General features: G+C 56.2%; 1 protein-coding gene across 6 annotated transcripts in view; it reads left to right on the forward strand.

Annotated features, from left to right (window-relative positions):
- Positions 1–15,124, forward strand: part of FGD3 (FYVE, RhoGEF and PH domain containing 3) — a 55,925-nt gene that overhangs the window by 23,001 nt on the left and 17,800 nt on the right. For 5 of the 6 annotated variants that reach the window (XM_086684754.1, XM_086684758.1, XM_086684753.1 and 2 more), the window contains exons 2-9: positions 276–425; positions 1,432–1,954; positions 6,619–6,708; positions 7,350–7,486; positions 8,883–9,039; positions 11,505–11,643; positions 12,093–12,151; positions 14,706–14,852. In XM_086684754.1, the coding sequence (XP_086540880.1) occupies positions 1,472–1,954; positions 6,619–6,708; positions 7,350–7,486; positions 8,883–9,039; positions 11,505–11,643; positions 12,093–12,151; positions 14,706–14,852 (1,212 nt within the window). In that variant the 5' untranslated portion in view covers positions 276–425; positions 1,432–1,471. The remainder of the gene's footprint in view (positions 1–275; positions 426–1,431; positions 1,955–6,618; positions 6,709–7,349; positions 7,487–8,882; positions 9,040–11,504; positions 11,644–12,092; positions 12,152–14,705; positions 14,853–15,124) is intronic. The other variant, XM_086684757.1, reaches the window with a different exon arrangement.

Raw genomic sequence — 15,124 nt, forward strand, 5'->3', positions numbered from 1 at the left:
TGTGGGCGTGAGCCCTGGGCGCTGCGTCCGGGGGTGTTGGGAGGGTGCCCGCCGGCTCTCTGCACACCGGGTGCGACCCTGACTCCGAGGCGTCAGTCCTGGCCCTCGAGCCGCCCCTGTGCTCCCTCCGCCTGTGGCCGTGACCCTTGCAGGGTTGGCCGCGCTGGGCGGGGCCGTGAAGCTGCCCTTACACCCGCTGCCTTTGGAGCCGGCCTGGCATCCTGGCATCGGCGGAGCCGCGGTTTCATGCTCCCTCTCCCACCGTGTTGTTTCAGGACCCCCACTTCTAACGTGATGGGCAGGAAGGAGACTTTCGGCCAGTCTCTCTCACGCCGGCTTCTGGCCTGAGCCGCCGACCGTGACCCGGAAGGAGTGCTGCCAGCAAGGAGCCAGGTGCAGAGCCCTCACTGGGGACCTGGGGCCAGGTAAGTGGGGCATGAGGAAGGTTTGGGGGGAATGTCATCTCCCCTGGCCCAGCCCCACCCTCCCAGACTGGCACCTGACTCCCTCTCCTCCAGGAGAGGTGGGAGGTGAAAGCAGGAAGTAGCTCCAGGGTGCTCTGGTGGGCGCGGGGGAGGGGGGGGAGGAATCTGGGGCAAAGCCCTGGCCTCCTTGGCCCCGGGTCTGTGGAAGGTGCCTGATCACCTGTCAGACACGCAGCCCCAGTGATGCCAAGGAGGGTCCCCTCAGAACTACATCATGGGGTACACAGCACCCAGAAGCCAGAGCACCTCGCAGACTGCTGGTGATCTCATGACCGTGACTTTGTGCACATGGTTTAAATGTATGGAGCAGTGGCTGGCTTCACACTGCGACACTCCTTCTCTCCCTCCTCCCTTCCCTCCTCCCTTCTCTCCCTCCTCCCTTCTCTCCCTCCTCCCCCTCCTCCCTTCCCTCCTCCCTTCCCTCCTCCCTTCCCTCCCTCCTCCCTTCCCTCCTCCCTTCCCTCCCTCCTCCCTTCCCTCCCTCCTCCCTTCCCTCCCTCCTCCCTTCCCTCCTCCCTTCCCTCCTCCCTTCCCTCCTCCCTTCCCTCCTCCCTTCCCTCCCTCCTCCCTTCCCTCCTCCTTTCCCTCCCTCTTCCCTTTTCTCCTTCTCTTCTTCTTCCCTTCCCCCTTCCCTCCCTCCTCCCTCCACTCTTCCTTCTCTCCCTCCTTCTCTCCTTTCCTTCCTCCCCTCCTTTCTTCTTCTTTCCCTCTGTGTCTCTTCTCCTTCCTTTTTTTTTGATGTAAAAAAATTTTATTTTAAAAATAAAATGTTTTCCATTTGGTATTCTCTAAAAGTCTGTCTGGATAGGGCCTAGCTGGAGCTGTGTGGGCTGTTCACTCCACACTCGGTCCCCTCCCACCTCCTCCCTTCTCTGGGGGGACATGCCTGTGCCCATGGACTGGTCCATGCCTGGCTGGCACTGACCCTGCTCATTTCCTCCCACAGGAAGCCCCTGGCTGGTCCCCCACAGAGCTCAGCTTTGAGGATGGAGTCAGGAGAGGGGTCCTCAACAGCCCCGACCCCCGCTGCTGCCCTGGAGGAGCCGAACATGGAGCCTGACTGCTCTTCCCCAGGGCTGCCAAGGGCAGCCCCGGGGAAGTTCCAAGCACTGCCCCTTGGGTCCAGAGCCCCCCGCAAGGACCCTGACCCCGGGAGTCCTGGCAGCCCGACCGCAGGGGACAGGCCCCCAGATGCAGGCCCCGCGGGGGACCCCAGTGGTGGCGCTAAGATCCCTAATCGCGACAGTGGGATCGACAGTCCATCCTGCAGCGTGGCCGGCGAGCACTTTCCCTGTGAAGAGGGTGGTGAGGCCGGCCTGGGCCCCATGGTCCCGGGGCTACACCCAGAGGCAGCCCCAGAAGGTGGGGCCCTGCGGGAGGAGGCCGACAGCGATGATGTGGGCGAAGGTAGCGCTGAGGAGCCAGACACTGAGAACAGCCCGCCGGGGGCCCGTGTGGACACAGCCAAGGTAGGCCACCCCACCTCCAGGCAGCAGGGGTCTTCTGAAGGGTCTTGAGGGTCACGGTGGCATCGCTCCCGCCTGGTTCCAGTAGTGGCTGCACGTCAGCACGCTCAGACAGGCCCTGCAACAGGTCAGTGGGTAGGGCAGGGGCCCCAACACCTCAGGCGGCAACCTCACTGCCGAGCCTAGGTTAACATGTCCACACGGTGGCACGGGGACCCCACCCCCGGTGGCCGTGACGGTGCTAATGGAACCACCACCACACCCTTCACCAGGACTGGCTGCCTGCCTGGCAGAGCCCCTGTGAGGAAGGCAGCATAAGTGTCCCCTGTGCTAGGAATGGGGAACCCCAAGGTCACCGTGGAGCATGGCAGGGGCGGGAGGGGAGCCTGGGCACAGGAGCCAAGCCCTGTGCAGATGCTCCGGGAAGGAGATATGCCCACAACATGGCGGGTGTGCTGTGACAGACCCACCTGTGTCCTGTCAGCATCTCGGGCTCTGGGCGCCGTGCGGGGACGTGTGGGGATGGGGAGATGAAGCAGGGGGCCCTTGGCTCTGAGAGACGCCTGTGCGTGGGGAGGGTGGCACAAGCAACCGGGTCCTACGAGAAGCCCAGGTGACCCCTGGTTGAGGTGACCCCCGACCTTGTGGCCCCGGTGGAGGGGACCCCCGACCTGCTGGCCCCGGTGGAGAGCCTACTGGCTAACGTGACCGAGACAGAAGACAGGCCTGGAGGGTGAGGGGCCACCACGCGCCCTCGCTGTTGTGAGCCAACTTTTCGGGGGCAGGAGGGAGCTGTGGTTTAATCTAGGTTTTGTTACTGTTCGGGTGTGGTAATGCCAACACATCAGGAGGCGGCAGCCGTTGAAAAAGATGGTGGGGAGTCTGGCTGGCTCGGCCAGTAGAGCACGTGAGTCTTGATGTCCAGGTTGTGCGTCAGGCCCCACGTTGAGCGTGGAGCTTACTTAAAAACGGATGGTTTGTTACTTATAGTTCCCAAGAAGAGGAGCAGGCCGGGCCACGGGGCCACACGGGCAGGACCAGAGTGGGTCAAGAGGCAGAGGGGGTGAAAACTGTGGCAAATACACATTGTGGTTTCTGTGGGAAGGAACGGGAGAAGCAGAGTGAGCAAGTTTGGATTGGCCAACTTGAATGACCTTGGTGTGCCCTGGGCACAGACGCGTTCCCAGATGTCTGGATCAGCGTGGCCTGGCTTGCATGTGAAAGACACGATTGCACGTGGGTCCTTTATATCTGCAAGAAACAGCCAGACCTGGGAGGGGCCCTTGCTGTGGGGTCAGCAAGGTCCCAAGATGTCCAAACACCTGAAATACAGAAAATAGGGGCATCTGGGTGTCTCACTTCGTCTCAGGTCACGATCTCACCATTTGGGAGTTTGAGCCCCACGTGGGGCTCTCCTTCAGATCTCTGCCCCCCTCCCTCTCTGCCCCTCCCCCACTCGTGCGTGCGATGTCTCTTTCTATGTCAGAAATAAATAAAATGTTAAAAAAAATTAAATGCAGAAAATAAATGATGTGGTTACTAAGGACCACACCACCTGTGACTCTCAAGGTGTGTCCGGGGTGCTGGGAGCAGGTGCAGACCCCAGGCTTGTCCCATCCTGCCCACACAGGCTCTGGGGATGTGCCTGGGGCCAGGGGCTTGCTGGAGAAGGCCCAGGTCTTCGTGTCTCTAATATGGAGATGCCAACACTTCTGGGTTTGTCTGCCTTCTCCATCCTGGGTGTCTGGTTAGAACATCACACACTGGCCCATCCCTGGTGTGAGGCACTGGACCAGAGCCCTGGGACCCTGTGCCTCACGTCCCCCCACCCAGGTAGAGTGAGGGCATGCTGATGTGGGAGGGTCACACACATCAAGTCAGCCTTTATTATGTGGAGGAAGTCCCCGTTTATTCATAGTATGTTGCTTTTATCACAAAGGGTATTGCATTTTATCAAATGCTTCTTCTGTGTCAATTAAGATGATCAGGTGGGGTTTTTGATTCTGTAAATGTTGTGTGTTGAATGTTGATGTATGGAAGCACTCTGGCATCCCAGAATAAATCTTTCTTGGTCATGGCATATGATCCTTTTAGGTAGTGTTGAATGAAATTTGCTACTGTTCTGTTGAGGACTTGCACATCAGTGTCCTTTAGGGAGGTTGCTCTGTAGCCTCCTTATAAAGTCTTTGAGTGGCTTTGGTATCAGGGTAATGCTGGCCTCACAGAGCTCAGCTATGTTCTCTCCTCTTTATTTTTTTTTTTAAGTTTTTATTTTATTTTGGGGGATGGGGAGAGAGAGAGAGAGAGCACACACACACACACACACAATTGGGGGAGGGGCAGAGAGGGTGGAGGGAGCGCGAATCACAAGCAGGACCCTTGATGTTGCCACAGAGTCCCACGCAGGGCTGGATCCCATGAACTGCAAGATTATGACCTGAGTCGAAATCCAGAGTCAGATGCTTAGCAGACTGAGCCCCCCAGGCACACCTGTTCTCTCCTCTTCAATTCTTTGGAAGCATTTGAGAAAGACTGGTATTAATTTTCCAATGAAATCATCTGGTCCTGGGCTTTTCTTTTTTGGGAAGTTTTTTATTTCTTAGCCAATCTACTTACTCATTGTGGGTCTATTCAGATTTCCTATTTCTTCATGACTCAGTCTTGATGTGTTTCTAGGAATTTATCCATTCTTGTAGGATGTCCAGTTTGTTGGAGTATAAATGTTAATACCAATCTCTTGTGATCCTTTTTATTTCTGTGACATCAGTTGTAATGTTTTCTCTTTTATTTCTGATATTAGTAATTTGAGTCTTCTCTCTTTATTTCTTAGTAATTTAGCTAAGAGTTTGTCAATTTTGTTGACCTTTGCAAAAAACAACCCTTAGTCTTGTTGATTTTTTCCATTGTTTTTCTATTCTGTGTTCCATTTATCTCTGATCTAATCTCTATTATTTCCTTCCTTCTGACTACTTTGGGTTTAGTGTGTTCTTTTTCTCATCTCTTGAGGTGTAAAGTTAGGTTGTTGATTTGAGTGGAGGGTTCTGTGTATGTCTGCTTGGCGGGTTGGTCTACTGTGTTGTTCACAGCCTCTGTTTCCTCACTGGGACTCTGTCTGCAGGTCCAGTAGGAAAATGGGGTACACAAGGCTCCTACCATCTCTGTGTTGCCGTGTCGCCCTTCAGTTCTGTCAAGTTTGCTTCCTATATTCAGGAGCTATCAGGCTTGGTGCATAAACATTTGTGGTTGTGTCTACATTGATCCTTTTATCATTATATCCTGTCCCTTGTTCTGTCTTGTAACAGAAGTTCTGTCTTGTCTTTTTTCTTTAAAGTCTGTTTTGTCTGATATTAGTGTGCCCACCCCTGCTCTCTCTTTGTCTCTATGTGCATGGAGTATCTTTTCCATCCTTCTCACTTTTAGCCTACGTCTGTCCTTAAATCGAGAGTGAGTGTCTTGTGGACAGCAAGTAGTTACTTGGATAGTATTTTTTTAATCCATTCATCCAGTCCATGTCTTTTGATTGGGGAGTTTAATCCATTTACATTTAAAGTAATTACTGATTGGGAAGGACTTAACCATTGCCATTTTGGTCATTGTTTTCTACATGTCTTGTGGATTTTTTGTCCCTTTCCTACTGCCTTCCTTATTTTTCATTGAATTTTTGTAATGGTATGTTTTGATTCCCTACTCATTTCCTTTTGTGTATATTCTGTAGGAATTTTTTTCTGTGGTTACCATTGAAGTTACATAAAACACCATAAGTTATAGCATTCTATTTTAAACTGGTAACAAGTTGACTTTGACTGCAAAAACCACTCCTTTACAGCAGCCCCTCCTCCCCACTCCATTACTGATGTCATGAATTACACATTGATATACTGTTTACCCTTTAGTGTAGATTTCCAGGTTTTTAATGGTTTCTGTCATTTAAATTTTATGCACCAGAATTACAATAATACAGGTTCTATCTGTCCATGTGTTTTCCTTACCAGAGCGCCTGTATTTTTGTACAGCTGCATGACTCTCTAGCATTTCTTACAGAGCAGGTCTGGTGATAATGAACTCCTCGCCTTTTGTTTGTTTGGGACACTCTTTTTTAATTTCTTCTTCATTTTTTTTTTTTCAACGTTTATTTATTTCTTTTTGGGACAGAGAGAGACAGAGCATGAACGGGGGAGGGGCAGAGAGAGAGAGGGAGACACAGAATCAGAAACAGGCTCCAGGCTCTGAGCCATCAGCCCAGAGCCTGACGCGGGGCTCGAACTCACGGACCGCGAGATCGTGACCTGGCTGAAGTTGGACGCTTAACCGACTGCGCCACCCAGGCGCCCCATTTCTTCTTCATTTTTGAAGGACAGCTTTTCTAGATACAGCATTCTTGGTTTACAGGTTTTGAGTTCAGCGCCTTTCTGGTCTGCCATCTTGCTGACAAAGGCCACAGGATACTTTGATGTGGCTGCTCCACCGGCTCTGTGGCCAGGGTCTCGGGAGGGCAGAGCTGTCTCTGGGCTGCAGAGGCTCTGAGGGGATTGGCAGGAGCTGCTGTGCCTTCCCCAGAAACCTCCCCAAAAAGTCCCAGGCCTAGCGGTCTCCTCCGGCCCTCCGGGACCCCTGGTCACCCAGCGTCAGAGCCGCCTCCCCAGGGAGCTATGCTCTTCTCTCTGCAGTGCTCTGAGCCCCAGAAGCTGCTCCACATCGCCCAGGAGCTCCTGCACACAGAGAAAACCTACGTGAGACGGCTGCACCTACTGGACCAGGTAGCACACGCAGCCGGGCCCTTCTTCATGCATGTGAGGGTGTCTGTGCGCAGTGGCGGAGGCAGAGTCCCCATCTCATGGTGCTGGCTAGGCCTTACGGTTGGAATGTGAGTCTCGTCCAGAGACCCCTCCCTTTCGCTGTCTGAGCCTGGGGCTCTGGGACAGAGGTCTTGTCCTGTCACTGCGGGGTCTTTCTGCCTGGCAGTTGCGTTGTCTCAGCTCGTGAATGGCCTCTGGAAATCTTTCTGTGTAAGTGGTCGGGACAGCGGCTGGCCCCTCCCTGTCCCCACAGCAGCACAGGATTTATGGGCACAGGAAATAAACCCCTGGGGAACTCAGAGAGTGCTAGGTGCTGCTTCTGTCTGTAGCTCACGGAGCAGAGGAAGGAAATCGGGACCTCCCAGGTCCCGTGGCAGGTGGGTGGAGGGAAGATGGCCCGTCCCCATCAGCAGGGGACTGTGTCTGCCTCACCCACACTCCTCAGCCATAAGTTCGCTCGCTGTAAAACCGTAGGTTTGAGCCAGTTTGATGAAGAAAACGGGCAGCAGCAGCCTCTCCCGAACGCCTCACGGGGCAAATGCGGTCGTGCTGTCTGTGGCAGCCCTCGCTCAGCGCCCGCTCTGTGGGCCTCTGCACCCCAGGTTTTCTGCACCCAGCTGGCGGAAGCAGGCATCCCTCCGGAAGTCACCACAGGCATCTTCTCCAACATCTCCTCGATCTATCGTTTCCACGGGCAGTTCCTCCTGCCGGAACTGCAGACACGGATCACGGAGGAGTGGTGAGCGTGGCCCCGGGTCCCGCGGAAGTGGGGGCGGGCATCTCCCCAGGAGCGTGACCTCAATGCTGGTGGAGGCTGGGGCCCTGGCGACTCTGTCGTGGTGGTTTTGTGGAATTCTCACGACCCAGCGGCCTCTCAATCTGGTTTGTGTGCCTGAAAGACAAGGAGGCACCTGAGGGCCTGGCTCCTTCCATGCAGTGTCCCCACATCTAGGCTGCCTCACCTGCAAATCAAAGGGACTTCAATACCCACTCAGGGCTTTATGGGATCTCAAACATCGAGTAAACAGTGCCGGCAGGTTCATTTCCCTCCTCGTGTATACTCCGCCTTGGCCTTAAAAACTGAGATGTTCCCCCTCGCAGTGCCCCTTGGATCCTCTGCTGCTGTCCCCAGGGGCGGTCCTGCCCCTCTGCCCCTCTGGGCATTCTTAGCAGAGGGTCAGCTCGGCCGTGAGGCATGGCCCCAGACTTGCCATTCTCCGCAGCATGTGCCTCCCCCCACTCCCCGCCCCCCGGTTCCGGGTGCTGCTGCTTCGCTCTGGGGCCTCTGCTGCTCCCTCCCTTCTCTGGCGCCCAAGAGCCCACTCTGCAGCTGCAGCCGGGCCACTGAGAGCACAGACGCCAGGAGCCTTGACTCGGGTGTCAGGGAGGGTCCCTGGCAGTTGGTCGGTCCTTTGTAAGGATGTACTCCACCTGCAGTGAGGGTTATACAGTCCCCAGGCCGCTGTGCACACTTGCTTAAAAGTGGGTTTTCTCCTTGAGGATCTGGAAAGACCACGTGTGCGCAGATACTCCCCAGGGCCTTGCCCGCCTGCCTTCACAGGTGGCCAGCCTTTGAGCGACGTCCCCCGGTGCACGGTCCAGTGATGCCACAGTGGATGGCTGTCTGCACGTGCTTTCTGACCATCTCTTTAGGGTCGGTTCCCCACAGTTCCAAGGCCAAAGGCTGTTGATGTCTTTTTCCTCTGGAAGTTCGTTTTCAAATCCCCGTCCGTGCACTCCTTCCCCTTCTTAGGCCAGCGCCTGCTCAGCCCCTTGTTCCTAAAATCTGCTCATCTAACGGCTGAAATGGGGTTTCACGGATGCTCTTTGATGGGTGCCTGTCATTTGAGCAGTCACGCCACCGCGGGCACCCCTGGTGTGGAGCGGCGGTCCTGTGCCTGCACTGTCGAAGGGCCCATGCGATCCTCTCGTTTACCTCGTGTAGTGTGCTGTTTCCCAGCCCGTGGGATATGGGAGGCGGGGTGGAAGTCAGGCTCAGAGAGGGTGACCGGTGTGCCCACCATCACACAGAGCTGGGGGCTGGGCTGCTGGCCCACAGATTCCTGGTGAGTCCCTGTCCTACCTCTGGCCCCTCGCCCAAGCTGTTTCTCGGACAACCGGTCTCCCCTGCACAGGGACACGAACCCCCGGCTTGGAGACATCCTGCAGAAGCTGGCCCCGTTCCTCAAGATGTACGGCGAGTACGTCAAGAACTTCGACCGTGCTGTGGAGCTGGTGAGCACCTGGACCCAGCGCTCACCGCTGTTCAAAGAGATCATCCAGGGCATACAGGTAGGGCAGCCGCCTGACTGTGCAGCATGGCGCGGGGTCGCGTGCTGGCGCAGGGAAGTTCAGTGAAACAGCAGATTGTGTCCAGAAGCTCTACGCAGTAACCACGGGACGTGAACCCTAGTTGTCATTTCACAGGAGGGAAGCATGCCTCAGAGAGGTGGTGCGATGTGTTACTGGGTAGATTCTGGGTCCAGTGCCCGTGTCTCCCACTCACCAGCCACGCAGGCATGGAGGGGAATGTGCATCGGTCTTCCTTCTGTCTTTCTGCAAGCCGCCCGATCACGTCTCTGCTGCAGCAGTCTCTTCTATGTCACTTTTTTTTTGTTTAACAATTTTTCAGATTTTTAATGTTTTTTAATGGAATTTTTTTCTTTCTTTCATTGTACAATTTTTTAAATGTTTATTTTTGAGAGAGAGAAAATGCGCACATGCACAAGTAGGGAGGGGCAGAGAGGGAGCCACAGAATCCGAAGCAGGCTCCAGGCTCTGAGCTGTCAGCACAGAGCCCGACGCGGGGCTCGAACTCACGGACCGCGAGATCATGACCTGAGCCGAAGTCAGACGCTCAACCGACTGAGCCGCCCAGGCGCCCCAGGCTTTGATATGTTAAGAACATCTTCTGTGTCCTACAAGTTATTTTCCTCATTGATCTTTTATTTTTTAATTTTATTAATGTTGTTTGCCATACAAATTTTTTGTTTTTAAGTACTCACGTTTACTAGTTCTTTTTTTTTTTTTTTAATGTTTATTTTGTTTTGGGAGAGAGGGAGAGCACGAGCAGGGGAGGGACAGAGAGAGGAGAGAGAATCCCAAGCAGGTTCCACACTGTTGGAGCAGAGCCCAATGTAGGGCTCAATCTTATAACCTTGGGATCATGACCTGAGCTGAAATCAGGAGTCACACACCCCACTGACTGAGCCACGCAGGTGCCCCTTCACTAGTTTTTTAATATATTAACGCTTTAAGAAATCTTTAAAGTAATGCTTACAAATGCGTTTCCCATCCCACGGCTGTGTTATGTCTTCATTTTAAAAAATTAGAATTGCTATTCCAGAATAGTTTCCAAAAGGATTGTGGTAGGAGGTAAGAATCCAGTTTTATCTTTGTGAATAGTTAGCTGCTTGTCCCAACATCTGTTTACCCTGAGCGCCACACTTGGACACCACAGAGTGCATGTGTGTGCACATGCCACACACACACACACACACACACACACACACACGTGCGTGTACACATGCATTCACACACACCTTACTCCACTCTGCATCTTCCCCAGATCCTGCAGCCATCAGGTCACCTGTGATTTCCTAGTGTAGAGTCCGAGATCCCCCTGCGTCCCAGCTTCCCTCCCACCCCAGAGAGGACAGTGCTGATGCCGAGTCCTTCCTCCCCCCAGCAGCCACATCCGCCCCAGCTGTCTCCACGGAATACCCCCTCCAGCCTCCCAGGCTGGGCCCGTGGCTGAGCCCCAGCCCCGGGTGACCAGCAGGAACCGGGAGCTTGTGCCGCCTGCATCAGCAGGGCCTGGAGGCCCAGCGGTGGGGCAGGCACTGTCGGCCCGAGCAGGCCATCAGGAGGGCGGAGTGTGCAGGTGCAGCAGTTCTGTACGCCCGCCTGCTAGAGCGTGAGTTGTGCCATGGTCTCCTTTCCCAGGAAGCACGTGCCCTCCGTGGTCCCAATAAGTTTCTTGCAGGGAGCTACTTTGAGATTATGTGAACATCTGGTTCCTCCTCACCCCTGATAACGCACCCCCCCCCCCCCGCCCCTGCCGGGAGGATCGTGTTTGTGACAGTTGCAGGCCAGTGTTTCTCCAGGCCTGTTGTGTGTGAAGCCTTTGGAGCTCATTTGAGCTGGAAGCCGTTCTGTTGTGGGCCTTGAGTGGGCACAGGTGACAGGTGGGGAACAGCGGGTGGACAGTGCACCTCCCCTGGCAGGGGCGAGGGGGACTCTGTAAGAGGCAAGCAGGGCCTCAACAGGGGTGCTTCCTCTTCATCTGCGAGGAAGAGGAGGTGGGCAGCAAGGGGAGGGGACCTGAGAGGGGAGCACAGAGGTGGCACTGTGGGAGCAGAGGGTCAGGGGGTAGGGAGCCTGTGAGCCTTGCTGGGCAGGGGCAGGGTAGGGCCTGAGAGCCCACCCCTGCACGCAGGCAGGGTTGCATTTCTATGAGAACACACAGCAGCACTCAGAGAACTCCTGATGTCTGGGAGGGGAGCAGGCCCAGCCCCTGATGGAGTGGGGGAGTTACCAGTGAGGGAAAGAAGTCGTCTGGGTGCAAGGACTCCAGTGAGGACGTGTATAAAGGAGCTAGCACTGGGAGTCTGGGCCCTTGCTCCATTGTGCAGCCTCTCCAAGCCTCAGTTTACCCAGCTGTAAATGTGGTCTGCAGTCAGCAGGGTGCAGGTGCTGTGGCACCATAAGCAGGGATGAGGGCCCAGGGTCCACGCGTGTGTCTGTCGCCCCCACAGAAGCAGGAGGTGTGCGGGAACCTGACTCTGCAGCACCATATGCTGGAGCCCGTGCAGAGGGTCCCCCGCTACGAGCTGCTGCTCAAGGACTATCTGAAGAGGCTCCCCGGAGACGCCCCTGACCGGAAGGATGCAGAAAGTGAGGCTCCTGGGCAGTGGGAGCCGGGGCCCCTGCTGGGAAGCCAAAGAGAGAGAAGAGAGACCGGGACAGAGCAGGGGAGACAGCCAGGTGCCCCCAAGCACAGCTGGGGAAGGGACTGAGTCTTTGAGGACAGAGAACCGTCTGCCCCCCCTGCACTGTGAGGGGTGGACACCGGTTCTGGGGAGAGGGCTGCTGGATGCTGGCCGAGCTCAGGCCCCAGGAAGGGGCAGCTCCTGGTCCACAGGCAGTAACTGTGGCGGCAGGGGGAGTGGGGTGCCGGCCCTGGCAGACCCCCCGCAGACCCCCACAAAATGGAGTGTGTCTGCAGGGCCCCACCCTTCCCGAGCAGGGAAAGGGCAGGAGCAGGGCAGCACCTGGTGAGGTCAGGATGTGTGTGTGGCGCCAGCAGGCACCCCGCAGCCTGACTCCACATCTTCCTCCCGCAGGGTCCCTGGAGCTCATCTCCACTGCCGCCAACCACTCCAACGCCGCCATCCGGAAAATGGTGAGTGTGGGGATCCTGGCAGATGCCTGAGGGCCCCACAGCGTGCACACCACCCACACCTCTGCCACGAGCTCTACAGGCCAGCCCCTTACTAACTCTAGGGTTGTTGGTAAGCTGTCTAGTGCCCTGTGCCTCAGTTTCCCCATATGTAAAGTGAGGTCACTGACAGGACCTGTCTCACTGGGCTGTTGTGGGATCAAATGAGTCACCCTACATAGAGTGCTCAGAACAGGACCCACCATTCATTCATTCATTCATTCATTCACTTGTCGAAGCTCTGTCTTAGCACAGGCTGCTGTCACAAAATCCCACAGATGGGCTTACACAACAATGTGTATGTGGCAGGTCTGAACACTGGAGAGCCCAGATGGAGGCACCTGCAGCTTCTATCCCAGGCTTCTGTCCCGTTCTCGTGTGTCTGCACATGGCAGGCAGATCGTTCTCTCTGGGGTCTCTCATCAGGGTTGTGGCCAAACTTCATCACCTCCAAACACAGCCTAGAGGTGGAGGAGGAGCCCATGCCCTGTTGTGACCCAGGTGGCTCTGTCCCTTATTTGGCCTGCATAGTGCCTGGGCAGAATTTCTAAGTCCTCATCCAGCGTTGTAGATTGGGGCGGTTCACAGGAGAATCCAAATCCCTGGCCTCACTGGGAAACCCCATAAGCTCTGCACTGCACCTGTGATGCCATCTGGGTGAGCCTGTGCCATCAGTTGGCCCTAGGGTCTCCCAATCCTGAGACCTAATTTATTTTCACATGGGCACTGTTGTTTTTGAGAGGAAAAGGAGTGAAATATTTGTTCGACCCCACGTCTCTCATTGTGAGAAAGGAGAGGCAGCTGCTGGTTCCCATAGGTGCTGTGTTGCAGTCCAGCCCCACATCCTTACCTGCCTGTCTCCAGTTTGCTCTGGGGCCCCAGGGACAGATCAGTCAGAGATCAGGCCCACTGTGGGGTGCCCACCGCAACCTACACAGGTTACATTTCACCCTGGGTCCTTTTTGTCTAATTTCCCTTTCCGCCTCCCCACTAAATCTGGTGGATGCCAAAGAGAACTCCATGGTCACAAGTAACATGGAGCCTGTGGACGTTTGGGGGAGTGCCCACAGGTTTCCATCTCTGAGGGGTGTAGACGAGGCCTCCTCCTTGGTGGACTCCTGCCCCACCTGTAGCACACCTGCAGCGGTTCTCTCCCCTAGTCTGGTGAGGTCTCTGCTTGCCAGGGGTGGCGGGTGGTGTGGGGTCCTGGTCTGACCCCAGGGCATGGCATTAGGGAATTATCAGTGTGTGCTCATGGGAGCCTCTCCACCCTTGTACCAGGCCCTACCCCCGCTCAACCTGGACCACTGCCCTGGCTTCTCCCAGCCTGAGAGTCTCCCCAGTTTTGATCCACACTTCTCCAGCTCAGAGCTTTCTATGGGGCACCTGTTTTGTCACTCTCTATTCAGAATCTTCTGGCCTGCTACTGCCTCCAAGGTGCACACCAGCTTTCCCACACGCCACGTATATACACAGCCCCTCAGTACACACCAGTTGCATGCCCAGTCCCCCAGTACATGCCAGGTACACGCCCAGCACCCCAGTACATGCAAGGCCCTTTGGCCATGCCCTGCCTGCTCCTGCTTACTCTCTATGCTGGCTCCCCCTTCTACACCTACACCCACATCTTCCACCTGTGTTTGTACCAGAGACAGAGGGCTAGCCAAACGAGCCTGCTTCCGAGGTGTGCAGGCTGAGGTTGGCCAGGTCTCCGGGCAGCGGTTGCTGTGGCTCCGCAGGTCCAGGCTCTGTGTCACTGAGTTGAGGTTCCTGCAGGCTCAGCTCTGCCTTCTGCTGCATTCATTCCTTTGGTCCCAGCTCCAGCCCTGGTGCTGGCAGCTCAGGGCAGGGCCCATGGCCTCTCGGCTCAGAGCTGGGGCCACAGGTTGCCAACCCTTTCCTATCACAACCCGCGTGGCCATGTGACCACACAAGCAGTCTTGAGGCCAGACGAAGATGACCTCCAGCCCGCAGAGGTCTGGTGTCTTGACGGCCCTGGGCCACGTGGTCTGAGAGGAACAGGAAACCAGGCAAGGTTACCACAGGCAGTGATGACGGTCCAGGGCAAAAGCTGCAGCCACCGGAAATACCTCCTCTGACCACAGAGGGACCGGGGGTGCAGCGTAGAGGTCATGAGAGGGCCAGTCCCTGTTCTCTAGCAGAAACACCTTCAGAAACTCACTTGACTTCTCCATGCCTCAGTTTCCTTGTCTAAACTGGGGTAAAATGACACCTACGTCATAGGGTCGGTGCTGGAATTGAGCCAATAACTGTATCGTGAGGAACCCAGCCTGGCCCATCGCAGTGGTGTTAGTGGCTGTTATTCGTCGTTCTCTGCGGGGCGACTTCATTTCATTCTTTAACGCCCAGCCTGAGTGGCACCTGGCGTGTCCCTCCCACCTCTTCATCGGCATGCTTGCTGCCCCATCTTGGTTCTGGGCCGCACCTGCAGGGTGGCCACCACGGGCCCTTTGGTCCCTGTGCCCATGTGGTGGCCTAAGCCCTGTGTCTGTCACAGGAGAAAATGCACAAGCTGTTGGAGGTGTATGAGCGACTTGGTGGCGAGGAGGACATCGTCAACCCCGCCAACGAGCTCATCAAGGAGGGCCACATCCTGAAGCTGTCTGCCAAGAACGGCACTGCCCAGGACCGCCACCTCTTCCTGGTGAGGCCCCGCCCAGCCGAGCTCCCTGCCGCAGAGCCCCGCCCCCACCACGCCCCGGCCGCAGAGCCACGCCCTTCCCGCCACGCCCCAGCCACAGAGCCACGCCTCTTCTCGACACGCCCCGCCGCAGAACCCCAACCAGACGGACAGAGCCCCGCCCAGCCCAGCTCCCTGCTGCAGAGCTCCGCCCAGCCCTCCCAGGAGCCCCGCCCCCACCACGGAGCCCCGCCTACAGGCCACGCCCTGCAGCAGAGCCCCGCCCAACCCCACAG

This window comes from Puma concolor, chromosome D4, assembly GCF_028749965.1.
Source record: "Puma concolor isolate L17-30 chromosome D4, mPumCon1.1.hap2, whole genome shotgun sequence".
NCBI lineage: Eukaryota > Metazoa > Chordata > Mammalia > Carnivora > Felidae > Puma > Puma concolor.